This window comes from Acipenser ruthenus, chromosome 52, assembly GCF_902713425.1.
Source record: "Acipenser ruthenus chromosome 52, fAciRut3.2 maternal haplotype, whole genome shotgun sequence".
Taxonomy (NCBI): domain Eukaryota; kingdom Metazoa; phylum Chordata; class Actinopteri; order Acipenseriformes; family Acipenseridae; genus Acipenser; species Acipenser ruthenus.
This window is the reverse complement of record NC_081240.1, coordinates 8,213,505-8,236,844: the sequence shown is the minus strand read 5'-3', so window position 1 is coordinate 8,236,844 and position 23,340 is coordinate 8,213,505. Positions and strand designations below refer to the sequence as shown.

At 43.1% G+C, this 23,340-nt stretch overlaps 1 protein-coding gene across 2 annotated transcripts; it reads left to right on the top strand.

The window, feature by feature from the left end:
• Positions 1-1,451: 1,451 nt before the first annotated feature.
• Positions 1,452-21,506, top strand: LOC131723021 (tripartite motif-containing protein 16-like). Of its 2 annotated transcripts, XM_059016297.1 has the most exons (9): positions 1,452-2,084; positions 5,027-5,122; positions 5,310-5,543; positions 5,698-5,857; positions 6,809-6,874; positions 12,225-12,314; positions 13,099-13,158; positions 18,631-18,696; positions 20,616-21,506. In XM_059016297.1, exons 1-9 carry the CDS (start codon positions 1,503-1,505, stop codon positions 21,137-21,139), a joined length of 1,878 nt encoding a protein of 625 aa, XP_058872280.1. In that variant the 5' UTR covers positions 1,452-1,502; the 3' UTR covers positions 21,140-21,506. The 2 variants fall into 2 exon arrangements, with proteins under 2 accessions (XP_058872280.1, XP_058872281.1); XM_059016298.1 differs by lacking the exon at positions 6,809-6,874.
• Positions 21,507-23,340: the final 1,834 nt, after the last annotated feature.

The window sequence follows — 23,340 nt, the reverse complement described above, 5'->3', positions numbered from 1 at the left end:
ATTTGTTTTAAATTTTATCAGCAATAACTGCATGTAAATCTTTTTATTAAAGAAATACAATTGAAAATAGGTTGATCAAAGTATTGTTTATATCATCTATATATTCTTAATATTACATTTCTGATCTTTAATATCCTAGTATGTGTGTGCTGAATGATTCAATGTGATTTTTGCTTAGATCTTTATTTGAAATGCTTCCTAACTATTCCAGCAAGAATTGACTCTGAAATCTCTTGTCCAGGCTGATTGTGTGGAAACGAGGTGGGGAAGCATATTGGTGGTGCGCTGGGCACTGAAGTCCACAGGGTAAGCATTGTGCACTGCAGCCCGTGCAACAGACATACGCTTCCCCACAATCAGCCTCCAGGAGTCTTTTCAGAAGCAGTGTTTTGCTGGAATAGTTAGTAAGCATGGTGAATAAAATCTAATCAGAAACAGCCATAGACAATCCTCATCAGGTAAGAAATGTAAAGAACATGATGACGTTTAAACCTTTAACCTCAGTGTGGTCCCCATGAGTGTTCATTAATATCTATCTATCAGGAGAGTTTTCAAAATGAGCAATTGTATCTGTTCATGAAAACACAGCAGCATGGCTGATTGAAATGAAATCTCTTTGAAATGTTTGATGAAGGGGGTCAGGAGGTGGGGTCCTATTACCTGTAACACAGGAAGGAAGGAAGTGAACGGGGAGAGGAAACCAGTGTGGGGGCTGCAGGATCAATGGGCTTCACCTGAGTCAAAGAGAGTGGAAATAAAGAAGTGTGGAGAACAAAACGAGCAACAGCAAAACAAGAAGGGACTTGAGAGGATGATGTTCTGCTGATGAGAGGGAAGACATTGTCTGAAATGAATAAAACAAATAGTGCACAGATTTGAAAAGTAGGTCCCTTGATTGTAAGCTTTGTTTGAGTGTCTGTTCTGTATAAAATGGTTTTAACTCCTGAAATCAGCACTGTAATAAATGAGTATGTCAGTAACGTACACACCCTGTCTGATAACACTAGAACATGTCTAGTTCTCATAATATACAGCCTCCCCTGGACTGGAGGGACCATCCTTCACGTTCTCTTAGGGGGGGAGCAGTTCAGACTCTGTGCCTCAAGCTTGAACTGGAGGGAAGAAAGCAGTTGGTGCTCAGAGACAAGTTTGTGGTTGAGGACTAATGGACTTTGAGATGTGGATTAATGCCCACGAAGATTGAACTCCGCCAAACTCACTTCCCTTGTGAACTTCTGAGGAGTGAAGGTCTAGTGCAGTCAAATACATACTGTAGCTATAGAAGGGTTAATGTGACAATGCCATTCTCAAACTCCAGTCCCACTCACAACTCTCTCCTCTCCGCCCCTCTCACACTGATTCAGCAGTTTCTGCTCAGCCTGCTTGTCTAAACCTGGCCTCAGTCCCAAACCCCGCCTCTTAGAGCTTTACACAACCAGGAAATCAGCACAGTGAAGTTTCTGTTGTGAAAACGTCAGTCTCTCTGTCTCGCTGCAGCAAGAATGGCTTCAAACTTGTGGTCAGAGGATCAGTTCAGCTGTCCAGTGTGTCTGGAGCTATTGAAGGACCCAGTCACTACAGCATGTGGACACAATTACTGTATGGGGTGTATTAAGAACTGCTGGGATCAGACTGATCATACAGGTGTCTACAGCTGCCCCCAGTGCAGAAAGATCTTTACCCCAAGGCCTGTTCTGGGCAGGAACACCGTGCTGGCTGAAGTTGTGGAGAAATTAAAGAAGACAGGACTCAATCCTCCTCCTGCTCAAAGTTATGCTGGACCTGGAGATGTGTCGTGTGATGTCTGTACTGGGAGAAAGTTCAAAGCTGTGAAATCCTGTTTGACGTGCCAGGCCTCTTACTGTGAAACACACATCAAGCCACACTATGAGAGGGCTGCTTTCAAGAGGCACAAGCTGATCAATGCAATTGGAGATCTGGAGCAGAAGCTTTGTGCTGAACACCAAAAGGTTTTGGAGGTCTTCTGTAGAACCGATCAGACGTGTATTTGCTTATTGTGTACACAAGATGAACACAAGAGCCATGATACAGTCTCAGCTGAGAAAGAAAAGACTGGCAAACAGGTAAGGGTTTGAACCATTTCCTTGTAGCTAACCTAGAAGATAAGAATTCCCAGGGATATTTAAAATGCCTGTTTACTAGGTTATACAGTTTCTGATCAGATTTTAATTGTAGAGCTGTAGTATTTTAATTGCTCTACCTAAACTCAAGGCCGTAGCCAGCTATGAGGCACGGGCCTCGGTTAAAATCATACGAATCATTATTTATTTCGGTGCTTTTACACGTTGCTTTGCGCATATATATAGCACTCAGAAATAAAACTAGAAAACCTTAAATATCGGTATTGGAGGCTGTGTGGTCCAGTGGTTAAAGAATAGGGCTTGTAACCAGGAGGTCCCTGGTTCAAATCCCACCTCAGCCACTGACTCATTGTGTGACCCTGAGCAAGTCACTTCACCTCCTTGTGCTCCGTCTTTCGGGTGAGACGTAGTTGTAAGTGACTCTGCAGCTGATGCATAGTTCACACACCCTAGTCTCTGTATGTCGCCTTGGATAAAAGCGTCTGCTAAATAAACAAATAATAATAATCCGTTCTGGTGTATCGTTAAAGTGGGGCTGTCGGTTAAAAAAAAAAAAACATAATAAAAAATAATATAATATAAATAATATAAAAACTGACATTCGCTCTAGCCTATCAGAGGCTTTGTTGAGTTGTTCTGTTTGAACTGGTGCGAGTAAAATTCATCCCTCTTTCAGTAAACACTGAGCTGAGAAACGCCACAAACAGAACTGTGAACTAGTGTGGTTTACTGAAATTAGATCAAACTGGCTACCTCTGCTTGTATTTTATTAATTATTATAGTATACTATTACATATTCACTGTAAGTTAAAAACAAAACAAAACAAAAAAAAACCTAAAAAATGTTTTCATTACTATGGTGTTTGAAAAGCTATTCTGGGAAAATCTATCATATCCCGTTTCAATCACAGCATGTTTAACTGTCCCCAGCATGGGGTGGCCATTCGTCCGGTTTTATACCGAACAGTCCGGTTTTCAGATGGTCTGTCCCCTGTCCGGTACTGGTACGGGTCCGGTATTTTTATTTTGAAACGCCCAGCTTCTAAGAACCACAATTGAATGTTATATTGTGTGTCTTCATTGGTTAGTATGCGTCATTTATTTAATCTCGCAATTATACTGGTAATGCGAATGCCACCAAAGGGCTCTCACTAAAAGCCCGGTGTTACGAGTGTGACGTCAAGAAAAAACAAAAAAACCCAGATCATCACTGGGTATGCGCACTGAAGGGATTTGACAAGCGCGCCACATTCAAAACTAATGCAGTTACTCGTCAGGTTTGCCATCTGCGTTTTGTACATTTGTTTACTTAAATATGAACTACCGCACCACAGGAACGTTTGTATTATTGTATTCACTTACTCATTAATACAATATTAATTATCAATAACGAGTCTTAACAAATCTCTTGTGGTATGTTATAGTATTAGTTTGCATTGCATTTCCCATTACAATATTATTTCCCTATATAGTAGGCAATGGCTATCTTATACAATTTCACAAGCTGTGTAAAATGACAGTAATATAGCGGTGGCACTTCATATTTTTTTGGTGCGCGTTGAAACAATGTAATATAATGTCGATGTACCTGCATGGTGAATAAACTAAGCAATCGGAACAATGGCTTGGTGCCAGTATTTATATATTACTTTAGAAGTGACACATATGCATCTATCTGCACTGGCAGAGCTGCTGTGCCCGTGCCTTTAAAAGTGACACATACGCATCTATCTGCACTGGCAGCGCTGCTGTGCCCGTGCCTTTAAAAGTGACACATACGCATCTATCTGCACTGGCAGAGCTGCTGTACCCGTGCCTTTAAAAGTGACACATACGCATCTATCTGCACTGGCAGCGCTGCTGTGCCCGTGCCTTTAAAAGTGACACATACGCATCTATCTGCACTGGCAGAGCTGCTGTGCCCGTGCCTTTAAAAGTGACAAATACACATCTATCTGCACTAGCAGAGCTGCTGTGCCCGTGCCAGGCCGTTGTTGCCAGTCTGCCCACAGTGAGAGGGTGTGTTTTCACCACAATTTTCAATTCTGTTTTAAATTCCACGAGTGTGTGAATCCTTCCTATTGAACTGTAATATAGCTTTAAATCCCACGAGCAAGAACAACCCTCCGTTTCTAATTGTAATCTCATTTTAAATCTCAAAAGCGTGTGCAATCCTCCAATAGAAATGCAGGAATGTGCTGCCACTCAGTTTAAAGTATTCAGAGTGAATCAATGATAGATACAAGTCAGGAAGGAGGTTCATTGCCCGACTGCGCTGGGAAAGGGATTTTTTTTTTTGGTTTTAGGTTATTTTATTGTATTTTTTCACATGGAAAGGGGTGAAGTCAATCTGAATTGAGTAACCATGTCCAGTGTTTGTCTGGTGTTTATTGGGTATAAACTGATTTCATTGTTTTGTATCAGGGCTGTTTTATCTGTGTTTACCGGCTAAAACCAGAAATCAGAAGCCCTAAATATCCATTAAAGAGAAAGCTGCTTCAGTTTCTTAGGTGCTTGACAAAAACAAACATGTAACACATGCTAGATCAGCCATCATTCACTGTTACTAGTATGAAACAGTACCATCTAGTGGACAGCTACTGTGGATCAAGTGTCCTTTTGTATTGCTGGCAGCTGTGCACTAGATGGTGTTGTATCTTACTACTATACACACATGTTGTCTGATCTAGCCTGTGCTACAGATGTCTATGGCCTGCAACTAGAACTGAAGTCAAAATATATTTGACTCAGAATTATTGCACACATTGTAAAGAGGTAAGGGGACAAGAAAATAGAAATTATATTTGAAGTAAAATGATTCCGTCAGTTTCAATAGCATACTTAAACAGGCCTGTGTTGGGTGTGACAGGATATCACTCAATGCCACATCAGAAATGTCACTGTGTCACTGTGTTTCTACACAGAAGCAGCTGGGAGAGACACAGACAGAAATACAACAGAGAATCCAGGAGAGACTGAAAGACGTGGAGGAGCTGAAACAGGCTGTGGAGTCACTGAAAGTGGGTATTGACAAGAGGGGGATTATTATTATTATTATTATTATTATTATTATTATTATTATTATTATTATTATTATTATTATTAACAGATGGACTGGAACACATCTACAGAGGTTTACTGTCTATACCTGATGTGTTGTTGATATCAATTCTAACCATGTCTCCTCTACTGTGTTCTTTCACTCAGAGATCTGCATACATAGAAATAAAGGAAAGTGAGAAGATCTTTACTGAGCTGATCCAATCCATTGAGAAGATCCACACTGAGGTTATTGAGCTGATTGGAGCTAACGAGAAGGCTGCAGTGAATCAGGCTGAAGGACGCATGAAGAAACTGGAGCAGGAGATTGCTGAGCTAAGGAGGAGAAACGCTGAGCTGAAACAGCTTTCAGAGACAGAGGATCACATCCATTTTCTACAGGTAACATCGCTGCTTGTTAGAAAATCTCAAGTCCATAACTGGGACGGTTTCAGACAGACCTCTCCAATTGAATGAATCCTTGCTTTTCCCCAGGAATGTTTTGGACCCCATTCTGTTTCACTGAAAACTCCTTTTCTCCACTTTCCTGTTGTAGAGTTTCCAGTCTCTCTGTGCCCCTCCTGAAGCTGGAGACTTACCCAGCATTACTGTCAATACAGACATCTCTTTTGGGGCTGTGAGGAAAGCTGTATCTGAACTTAAAGACCATATTGAGGACTTCTGCAAGGGGGAATTAGTCAAAATAACCACAACAGGTTGGTGTGAAATAGATTCCTTTTGTAGAGATTTATCAAATAGACCATGGCTTGAGGAGGGGCAGGACTTGCAAGACATTAATAAAGACCGCTTGCAGATTGTTGGCTATATGAATATTGCAGCAGGGAGCATGGAGGAGGGAGCAGGGAGTATGGAGAAGGGAGCAGGGAGGGCAGAGCAGGGAGCATGGAGTGAGTAGGGAGAAGTGAGCAGGGAGCATGGAGGAGTGCATGGAAGAGGCAGGAGGGAGCATGAAGGTTGGAGCAGGGAGGAGACAGGGAAGATGGAGCAGAGAGAAGGGAGCATGAAGACTGGAAGAGACAGCAGGGAGGAGGGAGCATGAGAGTGAGTAAGGAAGAGGGAGCATGTAAGTGGGAGGCGGCAACATGGAGGAGGGAGCAGGGAGCATGGAGGAGGGAGAAGGGAGCAGGGAGGACGGAGCAGGGAGTGATGAAGCAGACTGGAGGGAGAAGGGTGCATGCAGGAAGGAGCAGGGAGGAGGGAGCATGGAAGAGAGAGGAGGCAACAGGGGGGAGAAAACATGGAAGGAGGGAGCAGGGAATACAGAGCAGGGATTGATGAAACAGGGAGGAGGGAGCAGGGAGGAGGGAGTGATGTGAGGATGGAGCAGACAATGACTGCTGTATGTTTGATGCACAAGGGTGTCCTAATATGGACACTGTACTGTTGGGTAAAGATATGTGATGGAGAGGAAGGAACACAAGACTCCAGTGCAGTGTTAGACGTGTTCACATTGACTTTGGCTGCTGCACCGATACAGAAGGAATACATATTCATTGTAATCATGAACATCTTGAAGTACGGATTTTTACATCCTGGAATGCCGTGAATAAGCCTTGTTTCTTTTCAGATTGCTGTTTGGAGTCTTGTGTGTGTTGTGTATTAATCCACATGTTTCAATTCTATTTCTCTCTCTTTTTTCTGCCCAGTGAATGAAGTTGCAGTTTACAGTCTGCAGGCTCCACAACCAAGGAACAGAGCTGAGTTTTTAAAATGTAAGTCTGTTTTCACTGAAACATTTGATTGAAAGATGTGTCACTCCATTGTGAGAAGAGCTAACACTACAGAACAGGGAGGGGTGGAGCTTGAGGGCAGCAATTATTATTATTTATTAGTAATTGTGAAGCCATTAATCTACACTCCTCTCCATCAAGTATTGGTTCAGATGAATACATGCAGAATGACTGGGGGAGGGGCATTTGTTGCCTGTTTTTCCACTCAGACCTTTCTCTCCCTAAATATCTTGGTATCCCTGAATAGATAATCATCCCATCTTTTAATACATGTACAATGCATGTGAAACCAGTTGTGGGGTAAAATGAACAGCTATTCTGTGCTGGTAGTAAATGTATATTGCAGTATCACTGCACTTGTGGGATGGATTGCTCATTAAAATATTAGACAGATTGGATGATATTCTAATGAAGATATTTAGTAAGCAAGGGGTCTGAGTGGGTAAAATGGCAACACATACCCTGTAGGAACATTAAGTGAACTGTAATTGTATGCAGAGCTGCATTTGATTGGTTCCAATTGAAGAAGTTTGATAAGATCGAGGAATTATAATGAACAAAACAATCAAACAGCAAGAGGGTTTAATTAGGAAGAAGGGAGGAGGGAGCATAAAGGAGGAAGGAGGGAGCATAGAGGGAGTAGGGAGGAGGGACCAGGGAAAAGGGAGGAGGGAGGATGCAGCAGGGAGCAGGTGAATTGTGTGAATTGTGACGGGTTAAATTAGGTGTGATCCTTCATTTTCCATTTTAAACGTGATTCAGATGAGTTTGTCTCTAGACTGATGTGAACTGGAGGAACGCTAATCAAAGTTTATCAGCGTTTATATTTATGTCATGTCAACTAGATAACTCCGCTATTCAGAAGAAGCTTCTTTTTATACAAGGGATATAAACAGAAAAACTGTGTCATGCAAAATATAGCAAAGTTATATTTAGAAAAACCACGATGTGAAACAACACAGAGCACAGAAATGACACATGTTTGCATTGTCTTTGAGACACTAATGACTCAATAATTGTCAACTGAATTTGTAAAGGGGAGGAGAAAAAGATAAAAACACAGAAAAAGCTAACGTTAATCAGACGTGATACCCATACTTCCACAGAAAAGCATGCACGCCGCAAAGCAGTCTGCACATTGGACGACACTTAACATGTGACAGTGCGCCATGATGATGTCACAAACAGTCATGTGACCCACAAAAGTGGTTTTTGTCCCACAGAATAGGTATTTTGTGCACATAATTAGCATTTTGTCCCACAGAAGAGCATTTCGTCCCATAAAATGATAGCTATGTTAAATAATTTTGTGGACGAAACTGATAACTTACTGCTCATGTATAAATATCCAGAGAAATTAGCATAACAACGTGATTTAACCCCTTAAATACACTTGTTACTTATTCAATGATAATACCTACATTGGCATGTGTGCCATGTTTGTTAGCTATTTTGACCATGAAATCAGTGTTGGGCTGAGCAAAAAATAAATGAATATTGTTTAGGAGCTACCCCTCTATAAATATCCAGAGAAATTAGCAGCCCAAAATGATTTAACCTCTTACATACAAAGCCAATCATTCAGTTTGGAGCAGATCAAAGTCTGAATAAGAAACAGGCAAATAAGAAGCTATCTTCAGCCTCGTGTGAAACTGGCCATTTGTGAACAGGGTTCAGGTCAATTATATTTTTTCAATCTCAATTCCTTTTTAAAATCAATTCCCATTCCCTTGTAATCAATTTCAACACATCATTGATCACAATTGTAATTGGCAACATTCTGTTAAAATGGCAACAAATTACATTGAATTCACTCCTGTTTGTTAGTCAATTAAATCGACTTTAGATGAAAGACGTTGAACAATCACAACAATTATTATAATGTCTCTAAAATATCAATTCAAATTCCTTTGAAGGAATTGCTTTTAAAAAGGAATTGCCTCAACCCTGGTTGTGCATTGCCTGTATATTAAACACAAAGTGACTCTAAACCTTCTTTAGTAAGTACTGTAGACCCCTACTGGAATCACTTCTGAATAACGTTTCCAGTACCTTTTACAACACAGGCTGTATTGAACAAACATAAATACACATTGTCAAACACACTTACAGCTTGTGTACAACACATGCAATTGTATAAGCTGTACATGTGTTTGAAAAGTTGTGTGTGTGTGTGTGTATATATATATATATATATATATATATATATATATATATATATATATTAGTGCCTATAGAAAGTCTACACCCCCTTGAACTGTCAGTGCCTTAGAGTTTCATGCATTTAAATGAGGATGTTTTTCCACTTATCTACACACAATACTCCACACTGTTAAGGGAAAAAAGTTCTTTTGGGTCATTATCTTGCTGTAGGATGAACCCCTGACCAACTAGGCGTATACCAGAGGGTATTGCATGGCGCTGCAAAATGCTGTGGTAGCAGTTTTGGTTCAGGGTGCCACTCACTCTGTGCAAGTCGCCGACTCTGGATCCAGCAAAAGAGCCCCAGACCATCACGCTTCCTCCTCCATGTTTGACAGTTGGTGTCACACAATGAGGAACCATCCTTTCGCCTACTCGACGGCGTACAAAAACCCTGCATGATGAACCGAAGATTTCAAATTTTGATTCATCGGTCCATAAGACCTTCTTCCAGTCTTCAGTAGTCCACTGGCGGTGCTTCATGGCCCAGGCAAGCCTCTTTTTTTTCTTATTTTGCCATCTTAGCAATGGCTTTCTTACTGCCACTCGACCTGTCAAACCTGCAGCTCGAAGTCTTCTCTTCATAGTTGAAACTGAGACTTGCTTACTTCGACCAGTGTTAAGCTGTGCTTGAAGCTGTTGTCCTGTGAGCCGCCTATCACGCAAGCTGTTGACTCTCAGAAACTTGTCTTCTGATTCGGTTGTGGCTTTGGGTCTGCCAGACCTCTTCCTGTCAGAGTTTCCTCCAGTTTCCAAGTGCCTTTTGATGGTGTAGGAAACTGTACTCACTGACACCTTGGCTTTCTTTGCAATTTCTCTAAAGGAAAGACCTACACTTTTAAGGGTTATAATGGTCTGTCTGTCTTCCTTTGTTAATTGCCTTTTTCTCGCCATTATGAGAGTAATATACTACTTCCTGCAGTACAATACTGTCCAAATAATGCTTAAGAGGGTGTAGTAACACAGTCTGTTCCAACACTGCTTTTATACAGACAGAGGGTTTGTAAGTAATCAACAAAAGTTGGGACACCTGTAGGAATTGTTAGCATCAACTTTCAAGGCTTAATTTACTTCCATTGCTGCAGAACAGCTGTAAGTTGTTAACCCATTACTTGTTCCCTGAAAAAGGCCTTTTTGTATAACTCTGAAATGTACATTATTTTTCAATTTTTGGTAACCTAAACTTTTTTTTTTTTTAACCTCTGGCAGTTTACCGCTTAACTTTGTACCATTTCAGGTTATTCACTGGACTTGAACTGCTTAAATTTCAAAAACTGGAAAAATGGGGGTGTTCTAAAACTTTTGACCGGTAGTGTATATTAGTGCCTATAGAAAGTCTACACCCCCTTGAACTGTCAGTGCCTTAGAGTTTCATGCGTTTAAATGAGGATGTTTTTCCACTTATCTACACACAATACTCCACACTGTTAAGGGAAAAAAGTTCTTATTGAGAAATTATATATTAAATACAAAACTGAAAGATCAGAATTTGATAAGTCCCCCCCTGAGTTATTACTTGGTGGAAGCACCTTTGGCAGCAGTTACAGCTGTGAGTCTGTTGGGATAGGTCTCTACCAACTTTTGCACACCTAGATTTGAGAATATTTGACCATTCTTCTTTACAAAACTGTTCAAGCTCTGTCAAGTTCCTTGGGGAGCGTTGAGGGACAGCAATCTTCAAGTTATGCCACAAATTTTCGATTGGATTTAGGTCAGGACTCTCTGACTGGGCCACTCAAGGACATTTACCTTTTTGTTCCTTAGCCACTCCAGTGTAGCTTTGGCTGTGTGCTTTGGGTCACTGTCATGCTGAAAGGTGAACCGTACCAGTTTCAGCTTTCTTACAGAGGACAGCAGGTTTGCCTCATGGACTTCTCTGTACTTTGTTCCATTCATTTTCCCTTCTATCCTGACAATTGCCCCAGTCCCTGCCGATGAAAAACATCCCCATAACTTGATGCTGCCACCACCATGCTTCACAGTAGGGATGGTGTTCTTTGGGTGATGCGCTGTGTTGGGTTTGCACCAAACATAACGCTTTGCATTTAGACCAAAAAGTTCCATTTTAGTTTCCTCAGACCACAAAACTTTTTACCACTTGCCATGGCTACAGAATCTCCTGAGTTTTTTTGTATACTTCAAATGGGATTCAAGGTGGGCTTTCTTGAGTAATGGCTTCCTTCTTGCCACCCTACCATACAGGCCAGATTTGTGGAGTGCTTGGGATATTGTTGTCATCTGCACACTTTGACCAGTCTTGGCCATAAAAGCCTGTAGCTCTTGCAAAGTTGCCTCTGGCCTCCTGGTAGCCTCTGATCAGTCTCCTTCTTGCTTGGTCATCCAGTTTGGAGGGATGGCCTGATCTAGGCAGGGTCTTGGTGGTGCCATACACCTTCCACTTCTTAATAATCGTCTTGACCGTGCTCCAAGGGATATTCAAGACCTTTGATTTTTTTTTATACCCATCCCGATCTGTGCCTTTCAAAAACTTTGTCCCGTAGTTCTTTTGAATGGGCCTTGGTGCTCATGGTTGAGTCTTTGCTTTGAAATGCACTACCCAGCAGAGGAAACCTACAGGAACTGCTGAATTTATCCTGAAATCATGCAATTTAACACCGGTGGAGGCCACTTGGTGTGTGATTTTGAAGGCGATTGGTTACACCTGAGCTAATTTAGGATTGCTGTTACAAGGGGGGTGGACACTTATCCAACCAAGATATTTCAGTTTTGATTTTTTAATTTTCTATAAATTTCTAGAATATTTTTTTCCACTTGGAAGTGGTGGGGTAGGATGTGTAGATAAATGGAAAAATATATATTTAATGCATTTTAATTCCAGGTTATAAGGCAACAGAAGGTGAACATTTTGAAAGAGGGTGTAGACTTTCTATAGGCACTGTAATGTGTGAAAGGAATGTGAATTGATTAAAAGGGAATGGGAATGTGAACTGGTAATTGATTTTAAAAAGGAACTGACCCCACCTTGGTTGAGAACATGTGACCATCACAGTCACAATGGTGAGTAAAACAAACTGAAATATCAACCAATATGTTAGATTGTTTTTGCAAACTTTATTTTATTTATTTGTTTAAAAGAAATGTGAGAAAGAAACCTTGTATTTTATCTTAGCAAAGGAAAAGTGTGAAGAGGAAGAAGAGGAAATGAAGAATCAGCCAGAGCCTCGAAGAAGAAACAGTAATGATGATAACCGTCCTGACAGTGAGTGAAGAGTAGAATGCAGAGGATACATCCTGGAGAATCAGAGTACAGAACAGGGTATCCTCATTCCTTGAATGAGGATACAGATGACATGCTTATGGATATCCTCATCAGTGAAATAGCCACAGCACTGTGTGAAAGTTCATGCAGTATTCTGTTTCTATAACTGGCATATCCAGCATCCTGTGTAGAAAAGAAAGCCTGTTTCAACCTGTACTGTATTTAACAGCTGAGTCCAGAACATGTCCTCAGATTGCCAAGTAAAGTTATTTGATGCTGAACTCTATACATTGTTGTGAAGAGTTCAAACATCCAGTAACCTTTTCTTATTAATATTCATTTTCATTAGGGGTGTAACTCTAATGTCACGATACGATACACATCACGATATGCAGGTCAGGATATGATATGAATCACAATGCATGCAATGGTCCTGATGGGCTACTTGTATGAAGCACAATAGGATCAAATGATCATTTAACAAGTGACTATTTTATTAGAAGACAAGTGAAATGAGACGGGGAGAGTATGTATCCATACCAACTATAAAACACACTCTTCATTCAAGAACCACTCTGTGAACTACAGTGAGCTGAGCTGTGCTTTGGTCTTGAATCACGATGCACACGATACAGACCTCTATTATCAGTGTCCTGATTTATCGCTACATGATGAAATGTTACACACCTCGTTTAGATATACATTCTACTCAACATAGAGTTTAGTCTATTTAAACATGAATCATTAGTTGTAAGTTATTTAAATATTTTCCTTTTTTCTGTAGTGTCTGGATGTGAAGCGAGTACAGAAGAGAACAAAGGAGAGACAGAGAAACAAGAACCAGGTAAGTAGATTTGTTATATTTTTCTTTACATTTATCTTTTGTTTATATCAGGGGTGTTCATTGGTTTAAAGTCACAATTTACAGACACAATAGGTATGCGGTCGTTGTTTTAAAACAAGTCACGTTTTAATGTCCACGTAGGCTCAAGCAAGGCTGTATTGTTTCTGGGATGGGACTTGCAGCATCACATCCACATATCTGAAGCTTGTCCTTTCATATTCAATTCCACATACTTACAGCTCATAATCAGTTTCAGATACAGAACCAGCTTCATATTTTAAATATTTTGGAAACTCCTTAGGCCAGATCTTAACAGTACCCTTATCTGTGACCTCATGTGGCTGCCATATATGGTTCATGTGACTTTGTGGTTTCCAGATGACATGTAACAAATTATCTTCATATTCAGAACACAGCTGTATTCTTTGATCCTCTAGTTCAAGTTTGATCACGGGTATCGCACAAGAAATATGAACCCTTTGTGGCTGTCATGTGACAAAGCTGCCTCCATCACAGGGTCAAAGACTCAAACCTGAGAGACCATCTGAGGTACTGACTTCATATCTGCATTTGCATAACACTGCCTGCTCAATGTTTCAGTGCCCTTGTCAGTCTAGCTCAGGGGTGGCCAACTCTGGTCCTGGAGAGCCACAGTCCAGTAGGTTTTATAGGTAACCTTTAAATCAGCCATTTCTGAAGAATGCAAGTTTTTGATCAATTTAGCAGCTTCATGTGTTCAGTTAAATCAGGAGTGGTCAGCACTTGTCCAGGAGAGCTGCAGGATGTTCAGGTTTTCATTCAAATTATTTCTAAATTACTTAATTGAACAAATGAGCTGCTTAACTAGTCAAAATGAAATTGTTCCAAGTCTTTAGAAGTCGATTTATTTAAGGGTTACCTGTAAAACAAGGCCAACAATGGCCACCCACGGTATAGCTGAAACAGCGCCCCCCACTGGTCAGAGACCTCACGATTCATGGCAGAGACTTCCTTCCTCGCCTCCAGGATTCAGTGACTTTACGTCGCTTCCATGGACAGCCAACTCGAGTCGACTCGAGTGTGCTTGAATTGGCCAGAATTCTCCCAGTTGTTGATAAAGGAGGCGTTTCATGGTTTTCTGAGTTACCCGAGTTATTACGTGAGGTGGGCAGGAAATACTACCGACTTTCCCCAGAAATACTTGCAAGTTAATGGTCAAGGCATGAATTCACTGCAGACGGAATTATCGTCAAACTCTCAAAAAGGCTTTTCTCCTCCCTTGCCCCTGACACCGAACCAGTGGTAAAGAGACAACGCTTTGTGGTTACGCCTCTTTCGTTGTTACTGTGTATCAGTGTATGTTAAAATATTCACGTAGGGCCGCTCTTCAGCCATTCTTTATACATTTTTGCCAAGGATTAGTTAACGGTAAAAGCAGTAGCGGAGCCAGAGGAGGTGGGTGGGGTGGGGGTCAGGGGTGGGGTGGTAGGCAGGGGGTGCGGTCGCACCCATGGCCCCCTGAAAATGTAAGGTTGGTGGGCCCCTCTCAACTGCCCGAACACACATTTAGAAAAATACACCTCCACACACGCGCTTGAATAGGCTACTGTTGCAGTCATATGCTTAACTCTATAACTGGCACGGGACGATCTAATCGGCCCAGGTGTTGCTTTTAGAATGAGCAGTCTGATTGAATCGGCCCAAATGCGCACACTGTCTTTACCGCTGTTATTCTCCTTTTAAAAATCATGGATTGCTTTCAAAACTACACTACGCAGAAGACCAGCTATGACACTTGTATGATACATTTTTTGTATGTTTATTTGGCCATTGGATAAGGAGAAATCAGGTTGTCTTGTGGGTGTTCAGTTGGCATTGCGCTGCTGCTCTGTCTCTTCTGCGGTGCTCATACTTGTGTGCTGTGAGAGGAGTGATTTGAAAAAAGGAACTAGCTGTTTTGTGAGTTCAATTGTGTGGAATAATTTTGGAGTTGTATATACAGAAAAGTGTACCAAAGGTCCAAATTACCTGAGAAAACCTACAGTCAACCTCGTGATTTAATGTATGTATTAATTTATTTAGTTATTGTCGCAACTCCGTTACCTCTGCACCCCTCAACACAAGGAAACGATACGGTGGTTGAGGTGAAACCTTATTTTAGTTTTATAATTTATTATTTTTATTTTATCATTAACTCCTTAATAATACTATTAGCCCCTTCAACAGTTTTTTTTTAATTTGTCAAAAAAAGCAAATAACAAAAAAAGTCAAGTTCAGAGGATTATTTTGCATGCTACTTTTTTTTTCTACAAAAAATTAATGTAATTTTATTATGCATCAGAAATAAAACAAATCCCACTGCAGCTACTCCATCCCTCAAAACAAAATACAAATATATCAGCAGAAAAATGCAACTACAGAAACCCTGACATTAGTGTGTGTGTGTGTATATAAAAATATCTCTGCCAGCCGAACCAGTGCACTGATAGTACCAGGGCACTAATTTGTGAAATTCTTTTTTTTTAATTTTATTTATTCGTTTTGATCCAAGAACACGGACCGATACGATCTCCAATACAAGCATTTCTTACGAAGTGTGATTTAATAAACCAGAATATCAAATATAATTTTCGCTCAATGATGTTGTAGATGCTGTATATTTGTAAATAGTGGACTAAAGTAATATAAAAACACAATTCCACGATTTTTCCTTTTTTTCTTTTTTTGCAATAGTTCTGCATAGTTCTATTTATTATTAATAATAATAATAATAATAATAATAATAATAATAATAATAATAATAATAATATCAAAAGGTGTTTTGACTAGGAGTTCAGGAGCTGCTCTTGCATTCTAGTTGCACTACCCAGATTACCGTGCGGCGCCGTGCGCCTGTGCACTAGCGCTGTATCACTGGGCACCGTGTGCTCCACACGCACCAGACACCATGTACCATGCACACCGAGTACCTTGAGCACCATGTGCACCGTGCGCCCGTGCACTAGCGCTGTATCACTGGGCACCGTGTGCTCCACACGCACCAGACACCATGTACCATGCACACCGAGTACCTTGAGCACCATGTGCACCGTGCGCCCGTGCACTAGCGCTGTATCACTGGGCACCGTGTGCTCCACACGCACCAGACACCATGTACCATGCACACCGAGTACCTTGAGCACCATGTGCACCGTGCGTCCCTGCACTAGCGCTGTATCACTGGGCACCGTGTGCTCCACACGCACCAGACACCATGTACCATGCACACCGAGTACCTTGAGCACCATGTGCACCGTGCGTCCCTGCACTAGCGCTGTATCACTGGGCACCGTGTGCTCCACACGCACCAGACACCATGTACCATGCACACCGAGTACCTTGAGCACCATGTGCACCGTGCGCCCGTGCACTAGCGCTGTATCACTGGGCACCGTGTGCTCCACACGCACCAGACACCATGTACCATGCACACCGAGTACCTTGAGCACCATGTGCACCGTGCGTCCCTGCACTAGCGCTGTATCACTGGGCACCGTGTGCTCCACACGCACCAGACACCATGTACCATGCACACCGAGTACCTTGAGCACCATGTGCACCGTGCGTCCCTGCACTAGCGCTGTATCACTGGGCACCGTGTGCTCCACACGCACCAGACACCATGTACCATGCACACCGAGTACCTTGAGCACCATGTGCACCGTGTGTCCCTGCACTAGCGCTGTATCACTGGGCACCGTGTGCTCCACACGCACCAGACACCATGTACCATGCACACCGAGTACCTTGAGCACCATGTGCACCGTGCGCCCGTGCACTAGCGCTGTATCACTGGGCACCGTGTGCTCCACACGCACCAGACACCATGTACCATGCACACCGAGTACCTTGAGCACCATGTGCACCGTGCGCCCGTGCACTAGCGCTGTATCACTGGGCACCGTGTGCTCCACACGCACCAGACACCATGTACCATGCACACCGAGTACCTTGAGCACCATGTGCACCGTGCGCCCGTGCACTAGCGCTGTATCACTGGGCACCGTGTGCTCCACACGCACCAGACACCATGTACCATGCACACTGAGTACCTTGAGCACTATGTGCACCGTGCGGCCGTGCACTAGCGCTGAATCACTGGGCACCGTGTGCTCCACGCGCACCAGGCACCATGCACACAGAGTACCTTGAGCACCATGTGCACCGTGCGTCCCTGCACTAGCGCTGTATCACTGGGCACCGTGTGCTCCACGCGCACCAGACACCATGTACCATGCACACTGAGTACCTTGAGCACTATGTGCACCGTGCGCCCGTGCACTAGCGCTGTATCACTGGGCACCGTGTGCACCACGCGCACCAGACACCATGTACCATGCACACCGAGTACCTTGAGCACCATGTGCACCGTGCGGCCCTGCACTAGCGCTGTATCACTGGGCACCGTGTGCTCCACGCGCACCAGGCACCATGCACACTGAGTACCTTGAGCACCATGTGCACCGTGCGTCCCTGCACTAGCGCTGTATCACTGGGCACCGTGTGCACCACGCGCACCAGACACCATGTACCATGCACACTGAGTACCTTGAGCACCATGTGCACCGTGCGTCCCTGCACTAGCACTGTATCACTGTGCATCGTGTGCTCCACGCGCACCAGACACCATGTACCATGCACACCGAGTACCTTGAGCACCATGTGCACCGTGCGGCCCTGCACTAGCGCTGTATCACTGTGCAACGTGTGCACCACGCGCACCAGACACCATGTACCATGCACACCGAGTACCTTGAGCACCATGTGCACCGTGCGCCCGTGCACTAGCGCTGTAGCGCCGTATGCACTGTGTGTACCATGCACACTGAGTACCCTGAGCACCGTACAGCACCGTGCGTCCCTGCACTAGCGCTGTAGCGCTGTATGCACCGTGTGTACTGAGTACCATACGCACCGAGTACCGTGGCACTATGTGCACCGTGTGGCGTGTGCAATGAGCACCGTGCATACCTAGATACTGAAGTACCAAGGGCTATGCGTGCACCGGGGTAGCGAAGCACCAGGGGGGGAGGCTGCTGTGCAACAATGTCTACCGTAACCGCATGGTCACACACCTGGTCAGCGCAGCATAGACCAGGGAGACACAGGGGCTGAAGCCGCAGCGGGCGAGTTGAAAGCAGACAGCAAAAAACCACAGTAGAAATAGATAGAGAGCACACTGTTTCTATACAAGGGCCGACTCACTGAGGTGGTGCTAGAAGCTAGGGGGGAGGAGGGAGGATGAAGGAGGGACAGGAGGGAGGAGGGAGCAGGTAGGAGGGAGTAGGGAGGATGGAAGAGGGAGCAGGCAGGGGGGAGCAGGGAGGAGGGAGTAGGCAGGGGGGAGCAGGGAGGAGGGAGGATGGAGCAGGGAGGAGGGAGTGATTTGAGGACAGCACAGACAATGACTGTTGTATGCTTCAATTCTATTTCTCTCTCTTTTTTTCTGCCCAGTGAATGAAGTTGCAGTTTACAGTCTGCAGGCTCCACAACCAAGGAACAGAGCTGAGTTTTTAAAATGTAAGTCTGTTTTCACTGAAACATTTGATTGAAAGATGTGTCACTCCATTGTGAGAAGAGCTAACACTACAGAACAGGGAGGGATGGAGCTTGAGGGCAGCAATTATTATTATTTATTAGTAATTGTGAAGCCATTAATCTACACTCCTCTCCAACAAGTAGAGTTCAGATGAATACATGCAGAATGACTGGGGAAGGGGCATTTGTTGCCTGTTTTTCCACTCAGACCTTTCTCCCCCTAAATATCTTGGTATCCCTGAATAGATAATCATCCCATCTTTTAATACATGTACAATGCATATGAAACCAGTTGTGGGGTAAAATGAACAGCTATCCCTCCCAATCATCCTGTGCTGGTTGTAAATGTATATTGCAGTATCACTGCACTTGTGGGATGGATTGCTCATTAAAATATTAGACAGATTGGATGATATTCTAATGAAGATATTTAGTAAGCAAGGGGTCTGAGTGGGTAAAATGGCAACACATACCCTGTAGGAACATTAAGTGAACTGTAATTGTATGCAGAGCTGTATTTGATTAGTTCCAATTGAAGAAGTTTGATAAGATTGAGGAATTATAATGAACAAAACAATCAAACAGCAAGAGGGTTTAAAGGGTTCATAAGGACCTTTGTATTTTATTGTGTTACATGTTCCCATGTGTTGCTACAACTGTTTACGTGAGGTGTGTTTTACTTTTTTTTTGTTACATTTTGACCACTTTTTTAAACTTTTAAATTGCATTTTCTGCCTCAAGATGGCTTCACATATACTGACATGGACCTCTCAGAACTACATTTCCCATCATCCTCCTGCTCACTGGTAATTCCATCTCAAAATGTAGTTCTGAGAGGTCCATGTGGGTATATGTGAAGCCATCTTGAGGCATAGAATGTAATTTAAAAGTTTAAAAAAGTGGTCAAAATGTAAAAAAAAAAAATGTTATATATATATATATATATATATATATATATATATATATATATATATTAAAACAATACACACACCTTACGTAAACAGTTGTAGCAACACATGGGAACATGTAACACAATAAAATAAAAAGGACATTATGAACCCTTTAATAAATACCAGCAGTTTATAAAAGACAGAAAAAAATAGAGAACTTATCCAAAGTCAGAAAAAAATCTCAAGTAAGAATTATAGATAAAATCTATTGATCATCAACCTTAAACATTACAGTCTAAATATACTTGTCTATAAAACAGCAGGGAGGAGGGGGGGAGACAGGAGGGAACATGGAGCAGGAAGGATGGATCAGAGGAGAGGGAACAGGAAGGAGGGAGCAGGGAGGATGCAGCAGGGAGGAGGGAGCAGTAGGGAGCATACAGGAGGGAAGGGGGAGCATAGAGGTGGAGGGAACAGGGAGGAGGGAGCATACAGGAGGGAGCAGGGAGTCGGGAGGAGGGAGCATACAGGAGGGAGCAGGGAGTCGGGAGCAGGCAGGAGAGAGTATAGAGGGAGGATGGAACTGGGATGAGTGAGCAGGGAGGAGGAAGCATAGAGGGAGAACAGAACAGGAAGGAGAGAGGAGGGAGTATATAGGAGGGATGAGGGAGCAGGGAGGAAGCATACAGGAGGAAGGAGGGAGCATGGAGGGAGCAGGGAGGAGAGAAGAGGGAGCATGGAGGAGGGAGCAAAGAGGAGGGACCATAGAGCAGGGACCATAGAGGGAAGAGGAAGCAGGGAGGAGAGATCAGGGAGGAGGGAGCATGGAGAAGGAGAGGAGGGATGAGGGAGCAGAGGAGGGCGGAGGGAGCATAGAGGATGGTGCAGGGACTGCTGAAGCAGAGAGGAGGGAGTGATTTTGAGGATGCAGCAGACAATGACTGTTGATTTTCTCAGTGATTTGACTTTTCTAACCGTCTCTCCTCTACCCGTCCTCTTCTCTTCAATCAGATTCCTGTCAGCTCACACTGGACCCCAACACAGCGTATAGAGAGCTCTGTCTGTCTGAAGGGAACAGAAAGGTGACACTGAGGGGAGAGACCCAGCGATATTGTAATCACCCAGAGAGATTTGATCGCTATCCCCAAGTGCTTTGCAGAGAGGGTTTGTCTGGGACTCGCTGTTACTGGGAGATTGAGTCCAGTGGGGGAGGGGCTGTTATAGGAGTCACATATAAAGGAATCAGCAGGAAAGGAGGGAGTCGTTCCTGTGCCCTTGGATACAATGACAAGTCCTGGAGTTTGTTCTGCTCTGGTTCCAGTTACATTGCCTCGCATAATAACAATGAAACTGCAATAAGTGCCCCCCGCTCCCCCAGAATAGGAGTGTATCTGGACTTTAATGCCGGCACGCTGTCCTTTTACGGCGTCTCTGACACAATGACCCTCCTGCACAGATTCCAAACCACATTCACTGAGCCGCTCTATCCTGGGTTTAGGCTTGATTATCATGATTCCCCTGTAACAATCTGCTAGCTGAACTAGACTGTTTTGTGTTGTAAGAAACCCTTTGTATTGAACTCCCTGTCTGTCCTCTCCACTCCTCGGGTGAAGGGAATGTTCAATCTGACACAACTTTGGATGAAAGTTAGAGGGTAAAACGGCGCCACCTGCAGAGTGAAATGAGGTGAATTATTTGTTTTTAGCAACAAATGGATTTCATACGTAATAACTATTTAATTTATTTAAGATTTATTATGTTTTATATATATTTTAAAAAATGGCATCCAATCGTCAGTGCTGTAAAGTTTTTAAAAAAGTTAGCTTAAGTTTGCTTTATTGTGTGTGTTTTTGTTTTTTGATTTCCATAAAATGTTTGTTCTGATTTTAGTAATGTGATTTAATAAAAAAAAAAAAAATGATTAACTGTGACTTTTTCTTATTTATTAATACTCATGGACACTCATTAAGCACAGGGAGGTCTGGTAAAGCATAGGGAAGCATTGTAAAGAACAGAGAGGTCTGGTAAAGCATAGGGAAGCATTGTAAAGAACAGAGAGGTCTGGTAAAGCATATGGAAGCATTGTAAAGCACAGGGAGGTTTGGTAAAGCATAGGGAAGCATTGTGAAGCACAGAGAGGTCTGGTAAAGCATAGGGAAGCATTGTAAAGCACAGAGAGGTCTGGTAAAGCATAGGGAAGCATTGTAAAGCACAGAGAGGTCTGGACTCTAACCCTGGGCTTGAGACTCAGCTCAGTGATTTGGATTCCTGAACGCTTCTTAGTAAAGGTATTATTCAGCATGCCTCCACACCGTGAACTAATAAGAAAAGACTTTCAGTACCTGGCAGGCTCTTGCGACATATCAGGAGGGTCATTCTCTTTACTTCTTCTTCTCCTTGGAGTCGGGTCCATGCCTCTCTCTACTGAATCACTCGTTCCTCAGTTAGCTGTGTTTCTCCTCTGCAACACAATTGAAACAAGTCCGTTGTTAAAGAGTACAGCGCTTCAAATGTCATTTTTCTTTCTCTTTCTTTAGACCGGCCCCTTATCTTTTCATGCTGTTTGAAATCATCCCGAGCGCTTCTTGTTATCACAGTTACTCAAATGCTGTGTTCGTTTTTGGAAACGTCTGTGTTGCTAATGGAGTGCCATGGGGTGGGAGTTACACAGCCCTCCCTACCTAAAGGAATGTGCAGCAGGAGGCCAGGTGTCAATTGAAGAATTGATCATCAATTACCCCTGATCACCTGCCTTTGAAAAGGGGCTGGATAGCCAGTCCTTTGTCTTCGTTTGTTTGTGCTAGGGTTGCCACCTTTGAGATACGAAAATACCAGACACCCCCCCCCCCCCCAGCACAAAATAAATAAATAAATAGGCTACACACACACAGATAGTACATTGTCTTACCTTAAACTTCTATAGATGGACATGGAAGATGCAGTCTTGGTAAATAACTTTAGTTTAGCCATCTCTGAATGTGAACTTTTTCCTTTTTCTGAATTTTGAACTATTTCCATTATACTGTCCAGTTCTTTTTTTGAAGCAGTATTTTTTGTTTGATTTAGCCTGTTCTGGATACTGACATAAAAAAACTCAAGACACGGGTAGTTCAGATTGCATCTAACGCATAGTTCACTTTTGACTCAATGCTGAGGCGATTTCTCTCGTCGGTCCACAGATTTCCCATAACACTGAACATGCGTTCTATGATCGCATTACCACAAGGTACTGAGAAGACATGCTGAACCATTCTCAACCATTTGTCCACAGGCCCTGTGAGAGAGTCATCCTCAATTAGCGCTGGGGCAGCGGTGCGTAAGACGCATTACTCCGTGTACAGATCATCATTCATGCCCGCCGCAGAATTTGCGTTCAAAAGGTTGTCCAGCTTCATCAAATCATCCAATGATTGCACAGTCTTGAAGTTTAGTGAAGAAAATACTTTAAAATGGGAATCTTCGAAAGAGAACCACTTCTCAAGGTAATCCACTGCATGTGGCAATTGCAGTTTGCCTGAATGATCAGAGGTTGCAAAGCCTTCAATTTTGTAAAGACAGAACAGTTTTTTCCATAATTGATGGATGTGTTGTCTGCCCCGTAAGCACACACGTCCTTAACGTCCAGCCCAAGGCCTGTCAGAGCACAGATGCTGATGTCTCATCAGACTCCTCATAAAAATCCAAAAGAACATTGCTAACCCCTGTTCCTATATCCAAAAAACGAGCAGCCAATGGG

Bases quoted from the DNA above. Each gene is read 5' to 3' on its own strand.
- LOC131723021 (XM_059016297.1), top strand. From the start codon at position 1,503: ATGGCTTCAAACTTGTGGTCAGAGGATCAGTTCAGCTGTCCAGTGTGT. The intron at 5,123-5,309 runs GTGGGTATTGAC...TCTTTCACTCAG, and splicing joins AGGCTGTGGAGTCACTGAAA to AGATCTGCATACATAGAAAT. The intron at 6,875-12,224 runs GTAAGTCTGTTT...ATTTTATCTTAG, and splicing joins CAGAGCTGAGTTTTTAAAAT to CAAAGGAAAAGTGTGAAGAG.